At 38.6% G+C, this 27,341-nt stretch overlaps 3 protein-coding genes across 4 annotated transcripts; 2 read left to right on the forward strand and 1 right to left on the reverse strand.

Annotated features, from left to right (window-relative positions):
• Positions 1-100: 100 nt before the first annotated feature.
• Positions 101-3,956, forward strand: svip (small VCP interacting protein). Its single transcript, XM_055049729.1, has 4 exons — positions 101-603; positions 767-817; positions 2,422-2,535; positions 2,792-3,956. The coding sequence occupies exons 1-4, from the start codon at positions 541-543 to the stop codon at positions 2,804-2,806; spliced, it is 243 nt and encodes an 80-aa protein (XP_054905704.1). The 5' UTR covers positions 101-540; the 3' UTR covers positions 2,807-3,956.
• LOC129371737 (growth arrest-specific protein 2) lies at positions 3,719-24,598 on the reverse strand. 2 transcript variants are annotated; one of them, XM_055048630.1, is made up of 8 exons: positions 24,441-24,598; positions 20,035-20,196; positions 17,331-17,461; positions 11,527-11,671; positions 10,439-10,502; positions 10,121-10,343; positions 9,938-10,045; positions 3,719-5,334 (listed from the first exon to the last, which is right to left on the reverse strand). In XM_055048630.1, exons 2-8 carry the CDS (start codon positions 20,177-20,179, stop codon positions 5,125-5,127), a joined length of 1,026 nt encoding a protein of 341 aa, XP_054904605.1. In that variant the 5' UTR covers positions 20,180-20,196; positions 24,441-24,598; the 3' UTR covers positions 3,719-5,124. The 2 variants fall into 2 exon arrangements, with proteins under 2 accessions (XP_054904605.1, XP_054904525.1); XM_055048550.1 differs by having other exon boundaries at positions 24,429-24,598.
• A 753-nt stretch (positions 24,599-25,351) lies between these two features.
• On the forward strand, positions 25,352-27,014 carry fancf (FA complementation group F). The gene is made up of 2 exons (XM_055048426.1): positions 25,352-25,416; positions 25,659-27,014. Exon 2 carries the CDS (start codon positions 25,710-25,712, stop codon positions 26,736-26,738), a length of 1,029 nt encoding a protein of 342 aa, XP_054904401.1. The 5' UTR covers positions 25,352-25,416; positions 25,659-25,709; the 3' UTR covers positions 26,739-27,014.
• The last annotated feature ends 327 nt before the right edge of the window (positions 27,015-27,341 follow it).

The following is a 27,341-nucleotide window of genomic DNA, read 5'->3' on the forward strand; positions in this document are numbered from 1 at the left end:
ACGACTTTTGTCTTTGTTTTGTATTATATGTCATATTTTGACCACGTTAAAACTAAATGCACATGACGTCATCGGCGCTTATTAACGTACGGTTATTGAACGTAACCGACGTAACACATTGGCTTTATCAGTAAAGCTACACAAACTAACGGGCAAAGAGGCGCGTTGAACTCTAGGTTTCTGACTCCGGGGCGATTTACTTTCCAAATGCGGCGCCGGTTTAATAAAAGGTGCGGAGGGAAACGTTTTATTATGTGACTCAAAGAAGCAGTTTGGCTTGTAGCGGTAGCTTAAACTAGGCGGTAGCTAGAATGCTAATGTCCACCCCGGGCCAATAGCAGGAGCCGCTGTTAGCTAACGGAAACGGTATGTCCGCTGACCCAGCGGCTGCCAGCTGGAGTAGAAGCTGCCGCTTCTTTCGCCTTATTTACTACGCATGCAAGTTGTCCTATTAGGTTTCTGGTTTAATTTATTGGAAACAGTGAAAACTCATTTTCTACGCCGTTCTTTTACTGCGTGGAATAATAAAATTATTCCAGAATGGGAATGTGCTTACCGTGCCTTGGTGGAGCCGCGGACGACGTTGTTGTCACCCCGGATCCTGTAAGTTAATGTGATTAATTACATTTTCTGTTAGATATGTCGCTAAATAAACCAGAAGAATATATTTTAATTAGTCTTCGTACTGAAAAGGTCCCCATTAACGGGTTTACAGTAAACAGCGACATGCTATCAGTGTCATTTCATAGTTTTCTGTCCCAAACAGGAGACGAGGAGACAACAATTGGCTGAAGCCGCTGAGAAGAGACAAAAAGAGGTCAGTAGTGGTCCCCGTTGCAGATTTTGAGTCAGTTAAGGTGGTTTTATTAACTTAGTGGCCCAGGGTTACGCCCATCAACAAGTCTTGTTAGACCAACACAAAGTGGTGCATAGTAAGGGTTGGTTTGCTTTTTTTTTTTTTTTTAACAATTTTTGTTTGTAGAGCAACATTTTCCTGTAGTTTTAGGTTCTGTGGGTTTTGACTAGGTCATTCAGCCCTGACTGTGCATTTAATTTCTCAGTAGTAAACTCCAGCCTCAATAAATAAACCTCATAAAACGACTTTTAAAGCGCCATCAACTCTAACCAACTTAATTCAAAGCCTCATCTCCATACTGCATTATGCTGCCACCACCGTCTCACAGTGGGATTATATGTTCAGGCAACATTTTGCTTGTGGGCCAAAAATGTATTTTTTTTTGGTTTATGGATTAAAAAGTGGATTACTGTAGATATATTTTTTTCATAACCAGCTCGACCTTTAAACTTGCAGTCAGTGGTGTTTCTTCCTCTGGATGTTTCTGTGTGGCCTGCATATGACAGCTGACTAAGATTAAACTACACAAAGACACACAGTTAAATAAATGACTTTTGAAGTATTTTATTTATGATTGTTGAATCAAGGAAGGTTGAATAAAAATCAGTGACATGTGGTCAGGGGAGGAACTATAAAATTATGGAAATATAATAATAAAATAACTTGTATTGCTATTTTCACCTTGTGGTTTGTACTGTAAAGTACCTATTTTTCATTTAGCTTAACCAATTCTGATTATTTTTTCTCCAGAATTGCAGAATTTTTGCATTTTCCCATTCTAATGCTCGGAAGCGAAGCTGATGAGGCAGCAGTGAGCTGGGATTGGGCAACCTTTCGCTAACTGCTCTCGCTGCCATTAGTACACAGTTTTTACCATTTCCAAAGGTCTCCTTTTCTAAAATATATTGATGGTAAATACATTCACCTTCATAGAAAAAAAGTCACAGTACAACAACAGTGTGTCATAAAGAAAAAAAAATAAAATGCCTCCTTTCTATATCATTTTTCAGCCATGCTATTCATGTACTCAAAATTATAAACAACTGAACATTTGGTAACTTTTATTTAAGAACTGCTGCACAGTGTGGTAAGCATTTTTCTATTGTGCAGAAAAGACACTTGCAAACCAGCAAGAGCCATACTAAAGTTAAATCAAGGTAAGTCAATTCAGATCGAAACGAAAGCCAACTTCTGAAGTTGGCCAGTATTTTTACTGCCACATTTCTCTGCTCTCAGTCACTGTTATGTGTTGACCTTTACAGTTCAGGCTGCTGCAAGCAAAAGCACAAAGCTCTAACCCACCGATAGAGTAGGCAGCAGACCAAGAGTGAAAGAAGCTGCTGCGTCTTTTTACTGCAATGCCTTATTTGGCGGTTGAATGTGTGCACACTAGCTCGTGCCTTTTATTCTGATAGGTTGGAGCTGAAATGGAATATCTTGTTAAAAACACAGATGCATGCCCGTTTACACAGTATTTACCCTAACATTCAATGAAATCAGAAATGAGCATTGCCATTTCCTGCTGGGTTTTAATTTTTTTTCTCCACTTTCTCTCTGACTTCCAGACAGCGTACAGGGGTGTCAAAAATCCAGAAGCAGTTGAAAGGAAAAGAAAGAAACAGGAAGAAATTGAGAAACAGACGATGACCACGTCTGTGTCTGGTGGTGGTGGACTGAAGGTACGTGTAGCTTTGGCTTCATGCTTCTTTCTGTGCATTTTAAGTTTAAACTTCAATTGTATCTTTTGGTAAAGCTGTAGGACGCTTATACATTACACTACACTAATCCTTGCCATAAAAAGGGCTATAATTATTGTTATCTCTGATATGTATATCAAAATGAACTTTGATCTTGATAGCATTTACAGCAGTGTTACATATGTACAGGTTTCATGTTAGATATGTAACCAGCTCTGTTGTTTCTTTTTGTCTTCAGTGGCAGGTTGGATGAAGTTCCTGATGGAGAAGTTGGACTTAAAATGTCCAAATCTAGTCTGTCTGCTGGATTACTTGAAAAAGTTGGAACTGCTGCCCAGTTGAACTTTTTTTTTTTTTTTTTTTTTTTTTTTGCTTGATTGTTTGTTACAAGCATTGATAGTCATCATATCAGTCAGAAAACTAAACCATATTTGCCAAGTTATTAAGGACAGGTTAGGACGTTTGAACAGGTTGAGGATGAGACATTACTATTCAATCTTCTGATTAAACATGGCAATATTAGTAACAACAATACCTGCGATTAAACAGGGCTCATCATTTAAAGAAAACGAGTCATCAGTTTTAGAGATCGTAGTTTATTTTTTGTAATTTTCTTCTGTAATTAAGATGTTTTTTTTCCCCTCAGTCCTGAAGAAGGTTTAGGTCAGAGCTTCTTGGTAACATAATAACTTGCGCAAACGCGAGTCTATAAAAGCTGAGCTGTGTGTATTTGGTGACTTGGGCATGTTGGTGACATTCACAGTGGATAGGCCACTGACAGACATCACCTTTCTGTTAAGGAACACAATTCACGATGTGTTGGACTTTTTAATTTCATTTTTTGCACTGGATTGTGGGGACAAACATGTTTTCAACTCTGCTGATGACATGATTTAGTTGAACACTTCAGTTGTTCTGCTGACCACATTCAGCCACGATCTGATGATATGCATCAATGACAAACAGGCCAAAATATTTCCAGACCAGGCTCGCCCTCATCACCCTTGTGCATGTGACCTACGGCACTTTATAAATCAGTGATAATCCTGCTCTTTTGCACTGGTTGAATTTCTTCATTTGAATTTAACTGTAAAGCACTAATATGATTTGGTTTAATTTAAGAACTAGTATTACTGTTTGTTGAATGAATATGCCACAACTCATAATTCTTCAGTAATTTATTTTCTTCTTTCACAGTTTTTTGGAGACTGCAGCTTTGCCTTTGTACTCTCACATATGGTGCTGGATGACAATGTAGTGAATATTCTTCAAAGTGCTTAACTTAACTGAGATCTTTTCTTAAAACTGCATGATCCTCAAAAGCTTCTGGTGCTCTTGCCATTTTGTAGGAGAAAGAGTATAGCCAATGGTGTTGCTACAGTTAATAAAGCACATTTCTGTTATGTGTTTGGACTCCAGATGCTCATTTTTGGTTTTACTTCACAACACATAATGACAACTTCTGGCTTTGCGTCTGCAGGGCATCAGATGAACATTTACAGGTGTTTTAATTGCGAAGCTTGTTCAAGGATTTTGATATTTGGAAATAAGAGAAGGTTGTCACAAAGAATGAGTCTTTTACAGTTTACTTAAAAAAAAGATTTTCACTTCCAAGAAACTTGGTGGTTTTTAATCATTATTCTTAGTACAAAACCAACATAATATTCTATAAAAAGTCACATATCTCAATGAGCTCAGCTTTGATACAGGTACTGTCTGTTATTGTGAGACTCCAAACCAAAAGTCATATTATTTTCATGTTGATCTCTGTTATTCCACTAGAGGTCAGTAACTCTACGCAAAAAGAAAAACACAAGAAGCTTCATAAGTCAAAAAACCCTCTGGTTCAGTTCTGCGTGAGATTGTGTTGTTGAAAGGAAGATTATGGCACACTTCAGACATTAAATCAGCTTAAAGTGGGAATGTTGCATGTCGTGCAAACACTGCTCACATTTAACCAGATCAGAAATCTATTGAAAGAAATAGGATTTTAGAGAAATGTTTTCTATTATGCAAAGACAAAATCTAAAGCTTTGGATAGTACAAAGTTAAAATCAGTTGGAAACATCAAAATATGGATACTTGTGGAATATCTCCTGCCTACTGTGTTAAAACGGTATTACATGACAAGATGTTAGTTTCACAAAGGTGCTGATGAATCCGTCTCTGGTTTACATGAAAAGATGTTTACTTTTGCATGTAGACTAATAGATTTACATAGGATGTCTGAATACTCACTCTTGCTTCAAGTACAACTAACGATTAAAACCAAATGTCACAAACATCTACAACTTCCCTGCTAAACTCCTGTTAGACCCCCTACACTGTAATTGTCAACAAAATAAAGGATGAGGATTTTCTACGCTAAAGAAAATAAGATGAAGCACAAAATTAAACTGAAAACTATACGAACCATAATTTCTATTTTTTTTTTTTGCCCCCCTAAATAAATCATTATTTAACAAGTCGGTTCTTTCTGTGTTTGCATAGCAAAGCCCCATTATTTGTGTGGACTTACAGTCACACATACACCCTGTCCATTTGTGACCAGAACCACTCTGCTGTGGGGTTTCACTTCTTGCTGCGGTAGTGGGCCGCCACCACCAGGTAGCTGTCCGGGGCGAGGTCTTTGATATTGGGGGAGTTGGTGCTGATGGGGGAGATCTTTCCCTCCACTCTGGAAATCTGCAGCATGCGGCAGGGGTCGTGTTTGAGCAGGTAGCTCTCGAACGTCTCCCAGCCTCCGCCGACCCGCACCATCACATGCTTGTTGTGCAGCATCTGCAACAGGAAGTTGAATCGGGGCGAAGCTGGTTTAAGACGTCATTCAGAAACAAACATTTATGTAACAGGTTTACTTGCCATCTTGATGAAAATCTGTAATAAACTTCTTAAAAAATGCTGAAGGCTTTGTAGGAGAAAGTCTACAGTAACTGGGAAATTAATTAATAGCCATAGAACTTTTACATTTTGTCACATTGCAGCCACAGATTTGAAAGTATTTTATTAGGACTTTATTTGATTGACCAATATAAAGTTGGATCAGAAAGAGACTAATTGTTTCCAAAATTCTTGACATAAACATTAAAATATATATATATATATATTTTAATATTTATGTTATGGGGGAGACTGAAAAATAAATTTTTCAATCCCATTTATCCTGACTCACCTAAATAAAATCCAGAACAACATTAACACCTAATTAGTAAAGTCAAAAGACAAATTGTGTTGGTTGTAATGTGACAAAATGTGATGTGTCAAACTTAGTATGTAAGTTTATCAGAGCATTCTGCCACACCCAGATCAAAATGAATCTGACACCCTGGTTTAAGGGACATGCATACTTTTTCAAGGTGTGTAAAAAAAAAAATAAAAAATAATAAAATAAAGATAACATAACACACCAATATATTGAATATATTTTAATATGTCCCAATTTATCTAAATTGATATCTGTATAAATACTGTTAGCCGATGCTTCATGTTTCCATTTTCTCAAAGCGCAAGATCAAAAATGGTTCTTAATGCACCACCTCAACTTTTGATCTTTTTGTGATGATTAAAGATCTTTTAGGATGTTAAACAGCCTATTTCAGTTTGGATCTTAGTGAAACAGCAGCTATCGCCACAGTCAGTATGGCTGTAAAATACCCAGCCGGTTTCTTCACTCAAACTGTCTAAATCTGTGCTATGTTTGCCTCACAATTCAATAAAGTGATTTATTTTTTTGCAGCAATCTTTCCTTAGCATGATGACACCTGTCACATCGGGGCACATTTCCCGAGGTTGGCGACCATGGCAACATTACCCATTATAGTAAAAAGAAGAAATAAAACACGCTGCTGTGTTGCGTGATCAAACGCTCGCATGCTCATGAAACACGTCTGCCTCAGAGCGAAGGCTTACTGCCAGTTTTCCTAATTAGCACTTTATTACACCTCAGCAGAAACAAGCTTGTTTACTGAAGCAGGGTACATAAAAAAAATCATAATGCCTTATTAGACTGTAGAGATGACTAAAATGACAGTTGATAAAAAGGATAAACTACCTAGGACCTTGTCACTTCAGTGTGGTCAGATATGAGGCTTCTTGCCCTCCAGCAGCATAACATACAACATTTATAAGTCTCTTACAAGAATCAATCTAGGGGGCAGCAGTGGGGCAGCACTTCCAATCAGCTGCACTCGGCCCGGGGCTTTGTTACAGTGCACTTAATGGATCTGTGTGAAGCAGCGAGGTTTCAATCATGCTGCTCTGGGACATGACTCCTGCCTGAGACGAGTCCTTCATCAGGAACCCAGAGGACGGCGGAGGCCTGGGGGCCGAGCGGGGACGCCACCGTCCAGAAACACTCTGAGGTTTCTCCACCGTCTCACGCTGAAACAACAAGCAGCTCATTTATTCCTACAGAGGGGAAGGTCAGGCGTCTCGTGAACATGTTGACTGCCTCTGGTTGACTAATGTGCATTTTTCTTAGGACTTCTGATTCTACTAGATGGACAAAAGGCCTGAGTGAAGTGACCTCCCCCAAAACCTTCTTCAAATTAAACTAAATTAAACGTCTTAGCCACACAAACACAGTACGATTCACTTATGCCAATTTTGTTTGATTTTGTTGTTTTACAATCTTAAAAATTATCTTAAACAAACGGAAATTTTTGCTGCACAAACCAGCACAAATGTAAGACAGTTGACTGGCACCAATTTCATTTGATTTTGTAAATGTGGACTGGTTTGCTGACCTCTGATGACCTCTGGAAACATTTATTAGTATCTTTAAAATGATAGTGGCACAAGCAAACCATTTTGCTGCTTAAACGTAGTGCAGCTGATTGACACCGCATTTCATTTGACTTGGCTTGTTGACCTTTGATGAACTATAAAAAATATTTGCTAATTTTCACAGAGGTCATTTGCTGCAAAAAAAAAAAAAAAAAAAAATTGGTGCACAAATTCTTAACATCGGATTTGTTTAATTTGAAGGCGATTGGGTGCCAACTTTTCCGAGGTGGACTAAACTGACTCAAAGTTGACATAAAAATTTACTTTATAAAGGTTTTTTTTTTCTTTTGCAGCTGATGGCCACAAATGATGGCTGCAATCAAGGATGGAATATTTACACAAACGGCTTGCCATACCCCAGCTGCTTGCAGACGCCGACTGGCCTTACTGTAGCAGCTGCTCGCAGGGAGACCATGTGAGGAATGTTAATTAAAGCGTTATCACCATAAAGAGAGCTGGCTGAGAGACAGAGCGACAGTCGTTTAATGCTGGTTTTACTTGGCATTATAAAAGCGCCTGTTCTCTCTGTTACGAGATCTCTAGTTATTGTTCGGGATTTGGTTTGGAAAAACAGATGATTTCAAGCCTTTTCCGTTCGTTTATGCTGCCAGTCGCAGAGATAAAAAGTAGACCTGACTTTGCAAGGTGTATGCTGTGTACCAGATTGATCTGTACCAACAATTTTTGCCTCTTGTTATTTGTCTTTGGTTTCTTAGCTACACATTGGAGCCTGAACTAATGGGTTTAGAGTCATTAATTATTTACATTCACACCATGTTATTGTGGCAGAAATTTTTTCATCTTAGCAGCAACGCTCTGATTGTCCTAGCTGCAGATTATTTCACCAAAACCTTGCAGAAATCTAGAGATGATTGGGTGGCATATTTAGATTTTGGTTGTGGTGCAGTTTATTGGGCCGGCAGCAGAGGACATCCAAGAGTAAACTCCCGTTCGCATGCCTGCAGATCTCAAACATACCACTGGCATGAATCACATAGTTGGATGTGTGAATCCTGGATGTGGGTTGCCAAGTAACCAGAATCCCAGGAGGACAGATTCTCGGTTAGCCTCAATTTATCCTCCTCAAATACCAGGCATCCCTCTGCTCATGGACAGCTGAGAAACATTTACTGTGCTCACAGCTAATTGTGTTCCTCAGATCAAATAGAGGTTTTTTTTTTTTTTTTTTGGTTTTTAATGACTGAAGTAACACCCTGGCAATTAGAATATGTGGTTATAGGTGGATGTTTATTTTTCCACACAGCAAGAGTGTGGCATTATCTCTGATTAAGAGCTTATAACAATGGTTGACTCAGATTTTTATCCACATAAGAGTTTGCTGATGTCTGAACCATTTGTAACACACACACACACTTTATATGAAAAAGCATTTTCAGCCCACGATATTGAGAAAAGATTTTGGAACTCCCAACATCTAAAGAGCCAAGCCAGGAATCAGTGTTGGACGCACCTGACGGTCAGGCCTCAGGCTGCGCTGCATGAGAAACCATTGTGCTGTCGGATTAAGCACAACCACCTGGAGCACATTAGAGGACCACTTTTGTGCAGTACATTCAGAAATGCTGCTGCGCTGGTATTACACCAGCAATTTATCAGGCCGACAGGAAAGAAATATTCTGTTTCTGCAGTGAAAGGCAGAAGATATTCATTCTGTGGTAGATAAGTTTCAACTTGATTGGAATGAGTCGAGAAAAAACACGTAAACTGCATTATTACCTTCGTCATAGGCACATAACTTGCAAATGTAGTGCCAACTAAATAATTTCTCCTTTATTTTGGATTTCTAATGTTGTATCTGTTCTGTTGTACTCTGAGTATAAAAGAGGTTAATGTAAATATTTGATTTCTTTGCTTTTAAGCTTAATCCACCAGTTTTAATGGGTTGGTTCGTTAACCAATTGGAACAACTCTGTCTGACTTTCAACCATCTGAAATACCAGATGTGTGTGTCGTTTTTTTTTTTTTTAGTCAAGCAATCTGGAACATATTTTTAGCTGTCATCACAGTGCTGCATCACCTTTCCCAGTAAATCAGACAAATACTGTCGAAAACGTTGCCCGGCTTTGTGCTGTTCAAGAGGAAGCAGGGAAGGTGACATGCACTGGCCTGCTGTCATTCAACACTGGTAGAAACTACAAGCTAGCGACTGCCAAAACAAATGGTATTTTTTAAGTATACTGTTCCTGTAGATAGAAGATCTATTGTCAATTTTGTTAAGCAAGTATTTAAGAGAAAATGAAGAAAAATACACAATTTCAATAAATCTTAACTTTCTGAAATTTTACAGCTTACAGTGTACTATTTATGGCAAAGGTCTTCAAGTCCAGGCATTGAAGGCTGATTCCCCGTGACGTTTAGATGTATCCCAGGTTCTAACACACCTAAATCAAATGGATGAATTACTTCCTCACTGCTCAGAGTCCTGTTAATCACCTTGTTGCTTGATTCAAATGTACTGACATTACAGGACTCTTGTCCTGGAGGCCTGGATTCAAAGACCCCTGATTTATTTAATACTATTTTTATTCTGGTGATATTTAAACTCTATTTGTTTCATTCAGGCATTTGATAAACTCACCCGTATAAAGAGCATCTTCTCCCCAACACGGTATCGACCCTGTGAATGTCTTTCCACGCAGAACTTATTTGCACACCTGCAGGGTGGATCGTTAGCGATATGTCTCACCTGTAACACATAAAACACTTTTGCACATTTTTCTGATCTGATTTGAAATGCAAAAGTGACCCGTGTGTGACTCACAGCATCATCCAGGAGCTTGCCTGCGCTCTTCTTGGACGAAGTGACTTTGGTCGTAGTCGGAGTTGAAGTCGGTGTCGGTGAAGAAGACGGGGACGGGGAAGAAGAAGGGGATGAAGGGACAGGCGGAGCCGGGGATATGGGCGATGGGGGAGGTAGAGGTGCCCTTTCTTCTTGTTCGATCTCTTTCTCCAGTTTTATAAGGCCTGGAGGTTCCACATTGTAGCTAAACGTGAAAAAAATATATAATAAACACAATCAGATGAATCATATCGAGGCCCAAAAACAACAAAAAATGAAAACAGCAAAACTGGAACAAACCGTGATGATATCCGACCCAACTCGAGTAGACAGAGGCACACCTCTCGCGGCTGCTTATGCAGAACTACAGGAAGAGACCGAAGCTTAGCGCTCAGTTTTATAATGAGACACAATAATGCATCAAAAAAACAAGGCAATGAGTGAAGATGAGTGGCTTGGTGATGGTGAATAACACATAAAAACAAGCTGATGAACTCCATGCATTCAAAAGTCACTCAACTCCTTCATTCTCTTCCCTACAAATTACATGAAAGTGAGTGAATCTGCCGAAGTTTGAGACGTTCGCTTTAACCTCCACCAATGGCAAACCAAGCAGGAAGTGCGCAGACAAAAAGACACGAAAGATGTCACACATCCAACCATGCGATGCAGAAAGGAGATCCACTGTATGAGAGCAAACCTGGGTGTCGACACCTCTACTGCTGAACTCATAAGTTTATCCAAAGAAAGAAGGACAGAAAGAGAAAGAAATCCATCAGCTACTGTTTCTGGAAATATTTCCACAGATTTTAATCACAGTTGCATCTCTGCGAGGCTAGAAGGGGATTGTAATTCAGTGTTAACCTCTTACTCGGTATGCTGCCTGACCTCTAGAAATTAAATTATCTGCATACTTGACAATGATAAGCCTTCTGTGGTAAAAAGAAAAGTGGTAAATGACCCTGTAACATTCTGCACCTTATCTCGAGGACATTTATTTGGAGTAAAATAACATGCAAGGGAAAAAGGCTTGAGAAATGCAGAGAAAAATATTTATAGAGGGAGAAAAACTCAGACAGCGTTGGCCTTGTTTTTCACTTACACATTTATGTCCATTTGTTTCATTTCTGTGATTTAATTCAGACATTCTTCTTGTCATGCAGAGTTACTCCCTCCATAGTGGAAGTGAGGATTGTGAAACTCAGAGGTAAACAGTCCATTCTGCTCACTATTGTACCTGCACAATTAATGCTCTGAAAGGAGCCAGAAACCCGAGTCCGGTGTCCTGGCAGTGCCAGAGTTGGGTTCTTTGTTAGCGCAGCCAGATTGTCCTACATTCGGATTTGGTGGCGGTCTGATATGAATGGGAAAAACCCAGTTCAACTCACCTAAGCCCTCAGACTCAAAGAGACATGTTTCACCCACTCCGACCTCACGGCACCAGGCCAGGAAGTTGGCTGTGTTGTCCCGAGCAAAGAACGAACCGGAGGGAGCGCTCTGCCGGCATGGTATCCTCCGATTAGGGATTTTTTTCTGAAAGACGAGAAAACACACAGATGAAGAATTAAAATAGCAACTCTCTAAATGATTTAAGATGAGATTTTTTTTCTTGCACTTCCTATGATATCAATGTGACCAGAAGTTTTCAACCATCTGAAATACCAGATGGTATGTGATAGTATCATATCACATAAAGAGAGCTGTATATTTAATTCAACTGTGGTTACAAGTTTATGGAAATCTTTATATATATTCAGCACTGAGTTCCAGTGGCTGGAAAAATGTAAGTTTGTTGTTTTTTTGTACAAGGAACAAGGAACAAGTACATATTCCTTGTATATTCTGTTGATATTATGGAAATGCTTTCAAAGTGTAATAAAAAAATGACTTTTTTAGTTGCACATTCTTGCCATTCCTACTATCTCAAAAGTAGAGATTGTGTATTTTGCATGAGTCATTGTATGAAAATGGCCATACAGGTTAAAACCACATTTCTATCATTGTGTTGTCAATGATACCTAACCCTAACCCTAACCATGAAACCTCTTTGAATGACAAAATGACTATCTGATTTCCTTAAAAATGGAGATGCGCCATTGGCCTATGAAACATGTAAACCAGAATTCAAAATGTTCAGATCAAAAATTCAGATCATAGTGAAGCAAATCAGTTTTTAAAGACTTTATGATCCCCTCTCATCTCAGCAGAATGATTTGTGTAATAAATACATGATTGGGACAAGAACCACATGCAGAGGGAGAGATGCAAACCCCCTGCAGACAGACCCCAGACTGGGACCCGAGCCCCGGACTGGGTTCTGAGCCCCGGACCAGGACCCAAGCCCCGGACCGGGACCCGAGCCCCGGACCGGGACCTGAGCCACAGACCGGGTTCTGAGTCCAGGACCTTCCCACTGCAAACCCAAAGGTCCAAGATATTCCATTTAAACATTATTTTCACTGATCTATTTTTATTTGATTGAGGCTCAAAAAGTGATGGAGGTGTGTTTTGCCCACGTGTGGCCCAGTCCAGTGTTTTGATTGAGATGAAGTAGACAGCAGAGTCTGCTTCATCTGCTCTGGTTTCATCTTGGTATCCGAGAGCCTTTTCTTTACGGATCAATATGGGAGATGAAGGCTCCGAAAACTGGAGCTACTTCACCAGACTCTCCGTGATTTAGGATCAAATGACATACTTATGAGTTTCAGCCCCCATGCGGTCCGTTCAGAGATTTATGCGCCTTGCTGCGGTTTTATGAAGGATATGTGTGTCTGCGCTCCGATAAAGGTGCAGTGAGCTCATGCAGGAAATATGCAAGCTTTTGTGGGTATTTTTCATTTCATTCCAGGCTCTCTTTTAAACCTTTTTTTTCACTCATTTATGTTCCTCTATTACTGAACATAGCTGTGGAAAAAACACTTGCCAGTGGCATTTAATATGTCAATCAAAATGAAATGTATTTCTGCTGTGGCTTGTTATGTTATTATTGGCACCTTTGTGTGTTTGATTGCACATAAGGTAAAGAGTTTCATGAAAACATTATTTCTGAATAAATGGGAACATAAAGAATAAAAATATACTTGAATAGAGCACAGGAGATTTAAGGCAAACTTTTATACATCTGTCTACATTTAGTGCATATGTTCACTCATGCTTGTGTTATTATATATCTTATCTGTCTGCTCAACATTGCAGTGGCCAGTTACAGAGTGATTAAGATGCGGCCTAATCAAAACATTTGCAGAACTATCTGAAGTTTTCTCACCTTGAGATCTGTGGGGCTTTCTTTCCTAGATGGATAAATGCTCCACTATATGCATATTATATTCAAAATGTGTTTCCTATTGACCAAATATAGTGTTGTCTACAACAGATTTAATAAATTTAAAGTCTATGTTCAGCACATTTTATGTTCTCTCTCCCACAATAATAAGTGGATCAGCGATAACGGGTCTATTTTATCACCAGCATCATGCTTCAAAACCACAGGGATGTACGGTTGTGGTAAGAAGAATATTATTTTAAGTTTTTAACGAGGCATCCCAGCAATTAGTGAATCCATTAAAAAACATAAATAGCTGCACTATTGAAGAATCAATACAAGCAGGCTCAAATAAAAGCAAGCATGTTTATCGATATTTTTAAAAATGTTCTCAAACACATATTTTGTGATCATCTACAGGCCACAAGTTCATGCAAACTGGTTAGGTGATAACATTTTCAAACAAAGTCCACATTCTCTGAAGCTAAAGCTTTTTTTTTTTTTTCCAGGGTTGTTCCATTCAAACAGCAGTTTTGATTTACATTTGGGATCATTGTCCTGTTGCAGCGCTCAGCTGAGTTCACGATTCATCCATCTGCTTTACATTCCGTAAAGCAGATGTAAAGCTGCTTTACAGAATGTAAAGCATTCTGTAAATAATCCTTGCAATCCTGGTTGCAAGGATTATTCCTTGCAACCAGGAATAATCCAGGTTGCAAGGAAATGTAAAACATCTTCAAATTTACATCGTTGCAAGTGTAAAACTTGCAACGATGAGAGAGCGCTAACTAAGAAAAAGTACTGCTCCAAAACCAACAAGCTCAATACTCACAGAAAATTGAATGTGCCAAGATGAACAAGTCATCTTTGTTTTAGATGAGCGTTTTATGAACAGACAAGAAAAAGATTGAGCTGTCTGGCCACAGGAACAAGATATGTTTGGAGGACTCCAGCTAATGTTACGGTAGAGCGAGAACCAAATGCAGAGAGGAAGTTGTTGGTTTTAAAATTAAACTTAACAAAATATCAAAAACCAAAATCTTTAAAAAAAAATAAAGTCCAGGCAAATGGTTCACATTTTGAGTTAGAACGTAGTTTAAAACCTTCAGTGGACTTTAAGTTTGAATGAATTCAGTTTGATGATGAACACACAGGAAAGAAAGCTGAAAAAACTGAGCTGCTTAAACATTCTTCCCTCATTTTTCCATTTGTAGAAGCCTCAACCACTTTGTGTTGTTTTTTTTTTTTTTTTGGCTCATCAAGTAACTAATCTGTTGGCAATTAAGCTAATTAGCAGTGAAAGGTCCCACCAGCTGTTTAGTATTACCGAGTTAAACCAGTTTTCATTGGCCTTTTCTGAACTATCTCAAAAGTGAAGCTTCAAACCTTTTGGAGTTTGCAGATTTCAGAGTTTTCAAAGCTTTTTGTGACATCCTGCTTTCAGTCACACATAGCACGAATCTGAACTTATAATGTCTGTATTGTGTTTTTGAATTGGAATTTAGCATGAAGAGTGAGAAATCTTAGTTTTTTTTTTTTGTTGTGTCTACAACATTTAATTTATTTGTTCCTGCTGCTCAGTCACAAGAGCCGATAAGCCTTGACTTCTACTGGAGTTCACTTATACACACACCTAAGGGTACAAACTTTTTGCTCTTTAGGTGATTTGGAAAGCTTCAAGTGGCATTAAACAAAACTTTATGGAGCAAGAAATGTGCAAAGCATGTTGTTCTGTTGTTAGATTCTGACATTTACTCTGACATATCTTTTAATTGTGGATAAAGAGCAACATATGTTCATCGCAAATGATCTGAAAACCTGAGACATCTCTGCTGTTTTTCTTCTGCTCTCAACAATCAATGTGCTCTTTTATGTTCAGTAGTGTCTTCCCTGTCCCATGGTCGTTGACCTCAAGTGTTTCCTCACATCTGTGCTGCTGCTGCGCTCACACTGAGATCAGGAGACCCTCCGTCATCAGAGCAGCAGTGCTCCAGTGCAAACATCAACAACTCTCACAGAAGAAGCCACAAAAGATCCTTTGCCTTCATTTCCCTCTGAACTGATAGAATTAACTAAAGCTATTGTAATTATATTAAAATCAGGATTTTACATCCGTACTTTTTATATTTTTGAGTAAAAAAATCCCATTCATTTATGTCATAAAAACATATGCCATTATAAAAGAAACTGAAATTACTCTAATCACATTGACATTAGCAGAAAATAGTTGGGCTAATTTACGGATATCTACTTCCAAGGTTCATGAAACCTTCACTGAAGGCTCAAAAAACGGCCAGCGCAGTTCTTTCAGTTCTCCCAGGGTCTGTGGGGCCCCGCTAGTTAACAAGCCCCTACTGCTGATTTTTTTCCCCCTTCATTTCACCCTGTTGGAAACAGCAAAATCCCATCCCCCACCTTTACTTTCTGTATATTTTTTTAAATTGTGGAGCTCTTGGCAAAGTTTGTATTCATCGGTCATGTTGATGTCACTGAATTTTCAGCTCTTGAACGTCTTCTTTTTTATGTTTCACTGTTATCCAATCATAAATCTGAATATATTTAATTACAGATCATAGTGCCTAAATTGGTCATATGATTTTCTTTTTTGTTTTTTTCCCTAAATTGGTCATATGATTTTCTTTTTTGTTTTTTTTCCCTAAGCCTGAAAGAAAGATATTTGTATTCAGTCAAGCCAGCTTTTGCTACAAATTACAGCTCTGAGTATTTTGGGGTAGGTATCTACTAGCTTTCTACATCTAAAAACTGAGATTTCTGCTCATTTGTCTTTGCAAAATAGCTCAAGCCCAGTTAGATAGAGAGGATATGGTTTCTAAGTCTTGCCACAGAATCTCAACGGTCTGGGCTTTGACTGGACCACTCTAACACTCTGATATAAATAATTCCCTTACACATCTGACTATATATTTACGGTTTTTCCTTGTTCATGTTTGAACCCATGACCCAGCAATGCATCCCCATATCATGATGTTACCAGTTTGTTGCTTTGCTTTCTTCCAAAAAGGTTAGATTTGTTTTGTAAATGTCTGATCGCTACCTGGTGGTCAATTTCTTCTACCTGAGTTGTGTTTCTCTGCATCTTCCCTCAGTGTCAAAGTCAATGTCAAATTTATTTAAATAGCATTTTTAAAAACAGGTTAAATCTGCACCAAAGTGCTATTGTGTTACCGTTGATGAAATGACAGAGAGAAAAAAGGCTTATTTTAAAATGTCAATTTTAACTCGAGTGAATGTTTTTGTTACTGGAAAATTTAGAAGGCTATCGGTTGCGTAAAACATTTTTGGGAGGTAACAGAGTAAAGGGGTAGGAATACGTATGTATAGCACACTTCTAAGACATTTATTTATAAAAAGAAAAAAAGTTAAACCCGTGATCACTTTCTTTCCATTTCACATTTATGCTCTAATTTGTGGTAGTTAAAATAAAATTACAATAAAGCACATACTTGTGGTTGCAACAAGATCAACTGTGAAAAACTAAAGAACAGATCTGCAGGAGAAATTAGTCTTAGACTGCCTGAAGATTTTCAGTCTTAATGCTCTGTAATGCTTATTCAGTTTTACTGTCAGAGAAAGAGTTCAGAGATGCCGCCTGTAATGAATTTCGTTGTTTTTCAAATAGCAGAATGTGACCTTCGAGAACCAACTGGAGCAGCATAACTCTTACAAAATATTAATCAACAGTTTCAGAGGAGCTGCTAAAAGACTCAAGAGCAAAGTGACCTTTGTTCCATCTGATCAAATCAGTGGACACTTATTAATTTTTTTTCACTCTGGAGCACTGATCTGCAAAATCATTCAGAATGAAAGTAAGTCCGGGAACACGTTCAGCTACCATTTAACTTCCAAATGAGTATTTTCACCGTAATCTGCCTCACGCCATCGCACTGCGATCCTCCGATTTCTCTCTACCTTGCTGTTGCCAGGCTCAGGCAGGTCTCCATTACTCTGCCTGAACTTCTCCTGCAGCGTCTCAGCCAGCTGGCACAACAGGAAGCCATTGTCTAACCGATCCATGAAGCTCTCAGCGGTGATTTCCAGACCTGAGCAGGGGACACATAAAGACACGCAGACAGTCCAATGCCATAAATCCATCAAAAGTGTGCTCATTTAAAATATATGTGAGTAAAAGGAATAAAATTCAATCTCCTGTTCATTCCTAAGCCTGATGTAATGCTTTCAACTCTCCAGAACTGCTTTAATGATCAAGCCTTGCTGTTTCTGCTGGGTTTGTAAAACCTCTCAAGAGGCCAGAGTGTAAAATATAGATTAGGAAGAATTTGGGGGATTTCCTGGTAGTCCAATGGCACAGAGGAAGACGACGTTTACCCAAAAATAAAGCCTTATTATGCTGCAGAGTTGCACATACATATTGGTGATCAACATGTGCCGTCCACTTGACTGACTTCCAGAGGACCATACTTTTGCGGTTAGGTCATCGGGAAGTAGGAGGTAGTGGCAGGGGGTGGGGGATTTGTCTGTGGAAAGAAACTGGAGAGATTTCTTTTTTAATCCCATTTCTGTTTCTTATAAGAGGAGGGGTTTGGGGTTCCATGTTTAATGAGTTCCAAATGTTGCAGCTGAGCACAAAAAAAGGGCTATTGAAATCTTGAGAAATTTTCTGCAAGTTGCTGTCTTGTGCTTGACCCTTAACCCTTTACTGTGAGAGCAACAGAGTCCTGAGACAAATATGTCAACTCAAGTAAATGAATCATCCGTTAGGTTTGTCCAAAACTTTCTCAACCTGAAACTGCAAACAACTTAAAAAAAAAAAAAAGTAGCTCAATGCATTCTGCGAAAGCACATTTGCTTTAAAAACCAAGACGTCTGTTGGGTTTTCCGCCTCCAGGTCTCTGGCTCTGCTGGTTCTAGAGCAAACAGACAGCCAGAGATAACAGGAAAGATTAGTCCTACATCGCTTCCCATAATCCGGAGTCTGTTACAGGAACTCATCCTGCTTGCAGTGAAAGTAAGAAATAACTTCAGAGGACGTCCTGTGGAGAAACACCCAGTTAGTAAACATAGCTACACAAACATCGCTTCAGTATCTCTGAATATTATCTACAGATCCGGTTAGAAGTTTATTTCCATTCATTATGGGAATGAATGTCATATTACTAGAGGATTTCACTGATGCGTTTAAACTGTTCTTTATGCAGGATGAGATGATTAAACACCAAAGAACTTTACAGTAAATTGTCATATCTGATGATAAACACATGCTAAAATATTTACATACACCTCCACTAATATTCATTTAAAAATAATAACAACTCTAGCCCGTATTCTCTAGCCCTTATTTAGCACCTGTTACAACCCTGGCTGAATATTTGACACCTCTGTTTGAATCAGTTCTGATGTGTTTTTAGTTATAAATGTCCTGCTTAAGCCCAATAGTGTCCAAGTGTCAGCTGACAGCTGCTGATCTGAAGTTAAGTTGAGACTTTTTTACAACCCAATTCCAATGAAGCTGTAATAAATAAAAATATAGATAAAAACAGAATGCGGTGATTTACAGATCCCTTTCAACCTACATTCATCACAGATTTAAAGTTCAGTCAGAACACTATACACATGCCACTGTTTTTTTAATCAGGATGAATTCAGTAAAAACCAGATGTGACTTGCAATATGTTGGATTTGTAATCGAAACTTGTAATTTTTCCCAACTTTGAGTTGGGAAAATCAAGTGTAACACGCCACTAAGTTGGATTTTAGATCCATAATGGCTGCTTCTTTCATCAACAACGGTGAATTGAAAATATTTATTTTACAAGACATACTAAAATCAGTGCTACATGTGGTCACTGCAACTCTAAACTGGACAAATTAAAAGTGTTTGTATGTGGAAAGTAAATCTTAAAACAATGTTTCTAAGAAATTCTATGATCAATGTTGGAATCTCAACTTTATTTCTGTTCATTTGAACTGGAAAGCAGCATTAGACCTGCTTGTTTTATAAAGTACTTTTAAGTGTTTGTTATAAACTGGAGGTAAACATATGAAGTAAACAAAGCCAAAAAGCTAACTAAACTATAATTTTAATGTCTCTAAAACTCAGAGACATACAATACAAATCTGCATTGGGTTATGCTCCCTATTTTAATCTCATTCAGATTAGATTGGGGAGATGCATGCATTCACTTCTTATTGCAGTGATTAAAAACTAAAGAGCAGCACAAAAAACCTCCATACTGCTTATTCTTTACCAGTGGCTCTGCATTATTTAAGAAAAGCTAATGATGCTCATTATTCTTTTAAGGTAATGTATCGAACACTGACTCAGGGTCAAAGTTTGTTGACTTGAAAATGGGTTTGTAATGAGAAAGAGATTGATTCCAGCCACCTGCAGAAGTGTTTAGATCAACACTACCACTTAAATTATGTTAAAGACAAGACAAGGAGCCTTGCAGAGTTTTTTTTTTTTGCAGCACAGTCACATTCAGAGCTCAATGTTTCAAATGAATTAGCAAAACAGCATAATATGTGGAGAGAGAATAAAAGTTTGTGTCCAAATAAACTCATAATTACGCAAAATGTTAAAGTGTGAAGATATACTCAGATAAGATTTTCACCAGTCTATTCCAGACTAATATGAGTATCAATAATGTTCTACCAAGAATGTTGCTGAGCCACAGGGCGAGGTCTTCCTTCATGGGCAGCAGGCTGGCTTCATGTCGACTGGAGAGCCACTGGTGGTACTGGTGCATGTCTGTCAGCCCCGGACCGCAGAGCTGCTTTGGGCTCAGCGAGCTGCACATGGTCGCCTGCTGATGGCCTGGAGCACAGTGAGGACCAAAGATGATTCAATCAAAAGTTGCATCAAGACAATAAGTTGAAACTGAAGCAGAAATAGCTGAAAGAGACATTATTTTGAAGTGTTAATTTAATGAAATTTGAGTTCTAATTTGGCTTATCAAACTTTTTTGTAATTTTTACAGAATCTGCGCAGCATCATCCAGACTTATGGGAACCTCTGATAAGGTGTGCAAAGGGACATACAATAATACATCATCTATTGTAGTAGCATAATCCAAAAGAATAGAAAACTACAACAATCCCAGCCAAGGCATTCATAGTCTTGTGGTGACTGGACTGTTTGTAACCAGACTGTTTTAAAGAGATCCATAGATGGATAAATGTGAGGTCTTCAGAGCCTGTTCAGGTAGCAAATAAAATAACAATATACTAGATTTTTGCCATTTTAAAAGAGCCAAAAATGATAGAAACAGATAAAAACAACGACTTTCCTGTGGAGGATTTAGTTTGGTCTGTTTTACAGGTTTGAAGCTGAAAAGGCTCCAAATTATGACGGTATAGAGCATGTAGTCAAATATTTTGTTAAAGAAACACAAAACATTTTCTCTAACATTTTCCTTTTCTGACATCCTCCTCAGTCTTTCTAAGACTTTGTAAACCTTGGTTCTTGCATGGCCCTGTTTGCCACAGTTTCAGTCATTTTAAACGTTTTAAGTTTCACTCTCAGTAGATAAGAACAAATTTCAGGGAGTAACGGGTCTCTTAGTCTTGAAAAAACTAGGCCACTTCCACTTTACTTGTTCTTTTGTCTTTCCAATTGTGAGAAATGACGAGGAAAGTTAATTTTTTTGTCTACATTTGTTCTGCGTGAAACATCAAATATCGGCTGGTTGCACATCTCATCCCATTCCATCATGATTAGATTACAAACAGTTTCCTTGTTTTTCTTTTTACAACCACAGTTATTAATTGATGGTATTAAATGATTTGAGAAATACAGCTGCTAATGAGGCCAACTTTCCTGAAGGGAAAGAAGGAACAAATCCATTCTGACTGCTTTTATCCTCAAGGTTGAATCCCAGTATGGATTACACCGACCTGAATGCGTTAGACAGATACATTCCTCCTCCCTCCTTTATCGGACAACGGACACTTTCATACGGGCTGGACTCATACAATAGCAGTTTTATTTAACAAAGAGCTCTTTGAGTATGCCCTGCCACCAGTCATGGAGTCTATTACACCGTCTGTCTCAATCCAATAGTCAACGCCGCAGCAGAGTTTGCATGGATCAATAGCTTTAGACAAGCTGATATTTAAAAAAGGACTTCATTCCATTTAACGGTGATGTCATTGATAAACAAGACATTTCTCACATCTGTTTCTAGTACCCAGTTCACTTTGTGAGCTATTGCGGGAAAATCATTCAGTTTTCTGTCAGCTGTCTCCTTTAAGGAAGCAAATAGCCTCCAGATGTAAGCAGAGGAAGAAACCACAAAGTTCAGGCTGTGATTGTCTCTGTGAAGTAAACTGAACAACATTGTGATGAAGACAGACAGGAGACAACCTCACACTCTATTAATACCTGCACCACAAGGTTTTCAGCTGTCCTTTTTCTTTCTTACTCTGATGATTTAGTTAAAGAGAGCCGGAATGAAGGCCTTATTTTTATCATGAATACAAGCGAGTGCATTTCAAAGGTTTCCATGCACACTGGAATATCTCACATGACTGCATGGCACGCAAAAAGCAAAAGCACATGATGCAAATTACAAAAAAACACATCTTTCATACAGGGAAACATAAATGCCATAAACATATAGTTCAGGATGGCAGAGGATTCCTGCTCACTGCAAAGAGAGAGAGAAACACGACAAAAAGCTGTGAAACATCTCAAGGTTCCTTGTCAGCGCGCTGCAGCAAAATCACACTGCTGTGACAAAAACAGACATCAAAAACCTTGGAGTCTGAGCAAGGTCATCTCATTTCAACAAGGATGACAGATTCCAGCAGCGTACACAAACTGAACGCTGGGGCTCAGCACTTACACGCAGGTGCGACATTCCCATGTGAGATGTGTGGACGGCTGACGCAGCAAGATCACAAAAGCAACTTAATGCATGATCCTGCATGGGTGCTGCATGTAAATATGCATTATTTTAGTCACATTTTAACTATAATGTTCTAGTAAGAGAAATATTTATGCTACAAAACTTTTCTTAGATTTACACACATAATTAATACTCTCCTTGTAATCAGTTAAGAGGACGGTAGGATGTGGAAAGGCTCAAAAAACTTTTTATTTTCAAGTGATGGATTTATTACTTCTCTATGTGATTTTAAGTCTCTGGATGCATCAAACCCTGCTTGAAAGTTCTCCACAGCTTCATTCCTGATCTGTCTGCTCCAATCCTTGTTCCTCTTGTTCTATAATGTTCTGTAACAAACCTTTTTCAGGTTTGCATTTGTGAATGATTTTGGTAACCAGGCATCATTTTCCCTCCACTTGATAGTTACGCTTTACTTTGTCAAGTCAAATTAAATTTATTTGTACAACACATTTCAGCAACAAGGCAGTTCAAAATGCTTTCCATCATTAAAACATCATACATTTAAAAACATTCAATTTTTTCAAATGACATCATTGAAATCATCAAGCAGCCATCAAATATATTGATCAATGATCTAGCTAAAAATAATGAAAGGCAACTCTGAACAAGTGGGCTTTGATTTAAAGGAAGGCAGAGTTTGGGATGTTTTCTAGTTTGTGAGCAGCAATGAAATTTGCTGCTCACATTCTGGATCAGCTGCAGCTCTGATTGACTTTTTAGGCAGACCCATGAAGATACTATTGCAGCAATCAATACGAACATCTTTCTGGGACATTAGTCCTTTAATACCTACTTTGTGTTGGTCACTCACGTAAAACCCAGATAAAGTGCATTGAAGTTTGTGGTTGAAATATGCAAATGTCACTGCAAAGGCAGAATAAAAAAATTACATTTTTAGAGCAAAGACTCCATGTTTTGTAAAGCACTGTGATATTTATGACCAGAATATGAGAACACATGTTTCTCAATGCAACACTGTTGGACATACTTCTAACCACAGTGTTAGTTGACTTGTTTGACCTCTGACCCAAAAAGCACCACTCTGCCATAAGACATGTTTCATCTGCTGAATTTGCAAAATTCAGGCCAATTTTACATTTAAGATCTCAGAAGATATTTAAATGGACAGATACATTTTGTCATTCTGGAAGGATCTCTGCACTTCTGCAAAGCCATTAAAAAGCGTCACGGTTGTTGCAGATTGCTCCAGGAAAGGCATATAGATAGGAATCCTGACTGCGTATTGCATCAATTACAAAACACAAAAGTGTCTCTGTGCTGTTCGCTCGCATTGCTGGCCTCCACTTCTTCATCCTCTACAACGGCCAACTCATCCAGAGGTGGAATCATTCAATTTAACTAGGGGATTCCGCAAAGTTTCCATGGGAGATAAGCTTTGCTTGCACAAACCAGATTATAGCAGCTGTTGCAGCAACTCATTGCAGGACAAACTCTTCTGCATAAAATATGAACAAAAACAGTGAATTATGTGAACATGCACAAGATAACCACGGCTCCTATTTTACACAGAGTTCTTTGTTAAGATGCAATAATTTCTTGTACTTTGAACAACTTTGCTGCTAATTAGCTTTTCCAACCTCAGTTTACAAATCAGTTTATTCTTCATTATATGTTTTCTAAATCATCCAATAAGCAAAATGCATTAAACATGCAGCCACATATTCAATTGCAAGTGAAATCTTTGATGTTGCTTCTGGTCTCTAGGCACTCTGAAAATTATTCTAAAGACTAAATTGCAATAACTTTTTTTTTTTTTTAAGTTGTCTCCATCTTTACAACCGTGACAAATAAAAAGAGCCACAACAATCAGTTTGCCAGTCTGGAAATAAGATCAAGGGTGAACGCCTAATGACTGATGTCTGAAATTCAGCAGAACGCTTTAATTAAAAGACTGCCGCTGAAGTAACACAATGTCATTATCTGAGTAATTCAAGATGCCTCTCATTGCATTAGAGAAATGAAGCAAAATAAAAGAAATCTTCTCTTCAGGAAATATTGACCAGCATCCGGCTTTTGGCTAGAACATTTCTGTAGTTCACAACAAGTTTGGTAATAATTAAAAACAAATTCATGAAAGAAGAATCGATCTGACATGAGACTTGAATAGTCAAAGGCTCACCCTTCAGCTCACCCGTCCTGTGAGCTGCTGAATCCCAGTTTTCATGCTTCTTCCACGGACAGGTTACTCTCCAAAACACTGACGCAATGTGAAGCAGGGAGGTCTGCCTCGGAGCGCACTGCACGGAGATCTGACAGACAAACACAAATACTCACAGCACGCCGCTCTTGTTGCTGCTGCTGCTGCTGCTGCTGATGATGATGGGAGGGAAGTTTAATCCAGCTGGTCGAGCCTCCCTCCTCCTGTTGCCTTCATGCTGAAGAGTGAGACTAAAGTAACGTCTTCTGATTCGTCTGGCTAAAGGGGACATCAAACATCAACGCTTTGTTTGTTCTCATGTGTGAATAGTTTCAGATTATTATCATTATAGATAGATAGATAGATAGATAGATAGATAGATAGATAGATAGATAGATAGATAGATAGATAGATAGATAGATAGATAGATAGATAGATAGATAGATAGATAGATAGATAGATAGATAGATAGATAGATAGATAGATAGATAGATAGATAGATAGATAGATAGATAGATAGATAGATAGATAGATAGATAGATAGATAGATAGATAGATAGATAGATAGATAGATAGATAGATAGATAGATAGATAGATAGATAGATAGATAGATAGATAGATAGATAGATAGATGTTCGATTTGTGCTTAAATTTACAAAACAAGAAAAAGGAAAGACATGAAGAAAGAAACTAAGAAAGAAAGAAAACAGCCTTTTTTTCTTTCACTTCTTTATATTTATTATTATTATTATTATTATTATTATTATTATTATTATTATTATTATTATTATTATTATTATTATTATTATTATTATTATTATTATTTTATTCATTAATTAATTTATTTATTGAATCTTATTTTGTCGTCTTTTATTTTGAAGGGCTAAAAGTTAGGAGTCCAGCACGCATGCGCACAAGTAAAGGCGACACAAATACAAACGGAACCCGGGTATTGGAAAGTAAAGACAAGTAAGTTGATAACAGTAAAACAATGATGTTTATTGTCTTATTCTTCTTTTATAGTTGGGCTTTAGCCGGTAGAACAACTTGACTTAAAACATGGTTTATTTTTGTTCTCGTAAAAAACCGTTTCTGATGCTGCGTCTGGGGAACTTTTAGCTAGCTTGCTAACTTTCTTGAACTGAAACGAGTGTCTGGGAGTTAAGGGGCATTAGGGGTTCAGTGCTTAATCCGTGTTTTGCCTCCATCAGTGCCAAACACCGGGAGCCCACTGGCTGGGCTGTGAATGCGGACAGCGCCACATGGAGGCTGTGCTGAAAAACGTGGGCAGTACCGTGGAGCTGCTGGCCGTGGCCGCCCACAGCGGCGTGGTGAATGAGTGGGATGAGCAGACCGTGACCAGGGCTTTTCACTGGGCCAGGTACTGTGAGCATATTTACAGCAGGTTCCACGGTAACCCCGTCATCAGAGGAGTCCTGGAGAAGCAGCTGCAGCTCACCAATCACAGTTTGAAGGAAGCTCTTCCAGAATACAACGCAGTGTCGTTTTTGGATCTGGGCCGCTGCCAGGACCTGCTGCTCCTCTTTCTGTTGAACAACTCTGCATTGCCGATCTCCATCATGAAGATGCTTTTTGAAACCAAGGCCTCTGCTGATTCTACAAGCAGCGGCTATGAAGACGTCAGAGGCCTCTGCAACCAGATCATTCAGTGCAAATCTGCCTGTATGGTCCTGCGTCCCCTCCTGGGCGTACCCTCTGTTGGTGCTGATGCTGAAGTTCAGGGAGAGATGTTGATGGAAAGGTTGAGATCCATGCTGAGCCAGAGCAGCGATCCCTGCCAGGTGGAGGACTTTCTGAGCTCCGTCCTTCAGGAATTTGAGGTTGCAGCGGAGCATTTGTGTCCAGTCATCGCTGCAGCTCTGCTGACAAAAGACTCGGCTGCACAAACCGCCTCTCAGGATTTTCTCCTGGACTGGCTGACGAGTCGGCACGGCATACTGCAGCATGTGTGCACTGTGCTGCCTTCCAAGGTTCTTGCAGACTTAGCAGAAAGACACCAGAAATTTAGAGATTCGTTCTGCAAGCTGCTGAAGAAGTGGGCCTCGGAGATGGAGTACAGGGTAACAGAAGGCGAATGGGTTCACGCTGCTACAAATTCTGCGGTGTCCTTCCAGAAAATGACGGAGCATTATTTGACCCTGTTTGAGGCCTGTCCCTCTCTGAGGACAGAAATAGAGGCTGAGCTAAATACACAGAGGATTGCTGATGGAGACTTTGATGTCAGAGGTCTGAGTGTGTGGGGGGACATCATGTTGGCATTGAGAAAGTGACCTCTGGTTTCTTTCGAACTAGAAGATACCATCAAGTTTACATGATAATTTGTCTGCCTGATGTCTGTTAATATTAAATAAAATAAACTGCTTTCCAAAAAATAAGACAAATAAAAAGACATTTGATCATCTGAAGGATGCAGTGCACCTGTTCACTACTGATTTATGGTTATTTATATTTATTATGCTGGTGTTTGCTATTGTTGAGCATTGTTCAAGAATGTTTTTTATGAAGTGGAATTGAACAATAAGGCAATAAATAATTTTTTTAGGTTATGTATTTATGTATATTCTTATGTTTTGTATCAGCAGGTACAATATCAGAACTTTGGCGTGGATAGGAATAGTTTTAACTGTGGCAAAACATTTAAAATATGAAACAAAAGCAAATATTGCTTTCAAACAGAACAACTTGAGACCAAAGCATAAACTTCCAATTAATTATTACATTATGAACAAAATACAGCATCTGGTTGTCAATGTGGCCCATATAGATTCATGCTTGTACAATTTTTTAAATCTCTCTTTATAGGTTTTGTCAAATTGCCCTTCTTATGAATGATTTGACCCAGAATGAGAAAGGCTTTGGTGCAAATTTTGATT

This window comes from Poeciliopsis prolifica, unplaced genomic scaffold (genome assembly GCF_027474105.1).
Source record: "Poeciliopsis prolifica strain line A6 unplaced genomic scaffold, Auburn_PproV2 SCAFFOLD001, whole genome shotgun sequence".
In the NCBI taxonomy this organism is placed as follows: domain Eukaryota; kingdom Metazoa; phylum Chordata; class Actinopteri; order Cyprinodontiformes; family Poeciliidae; genus Poeciliopsis; species Poeciliopsis prolifica.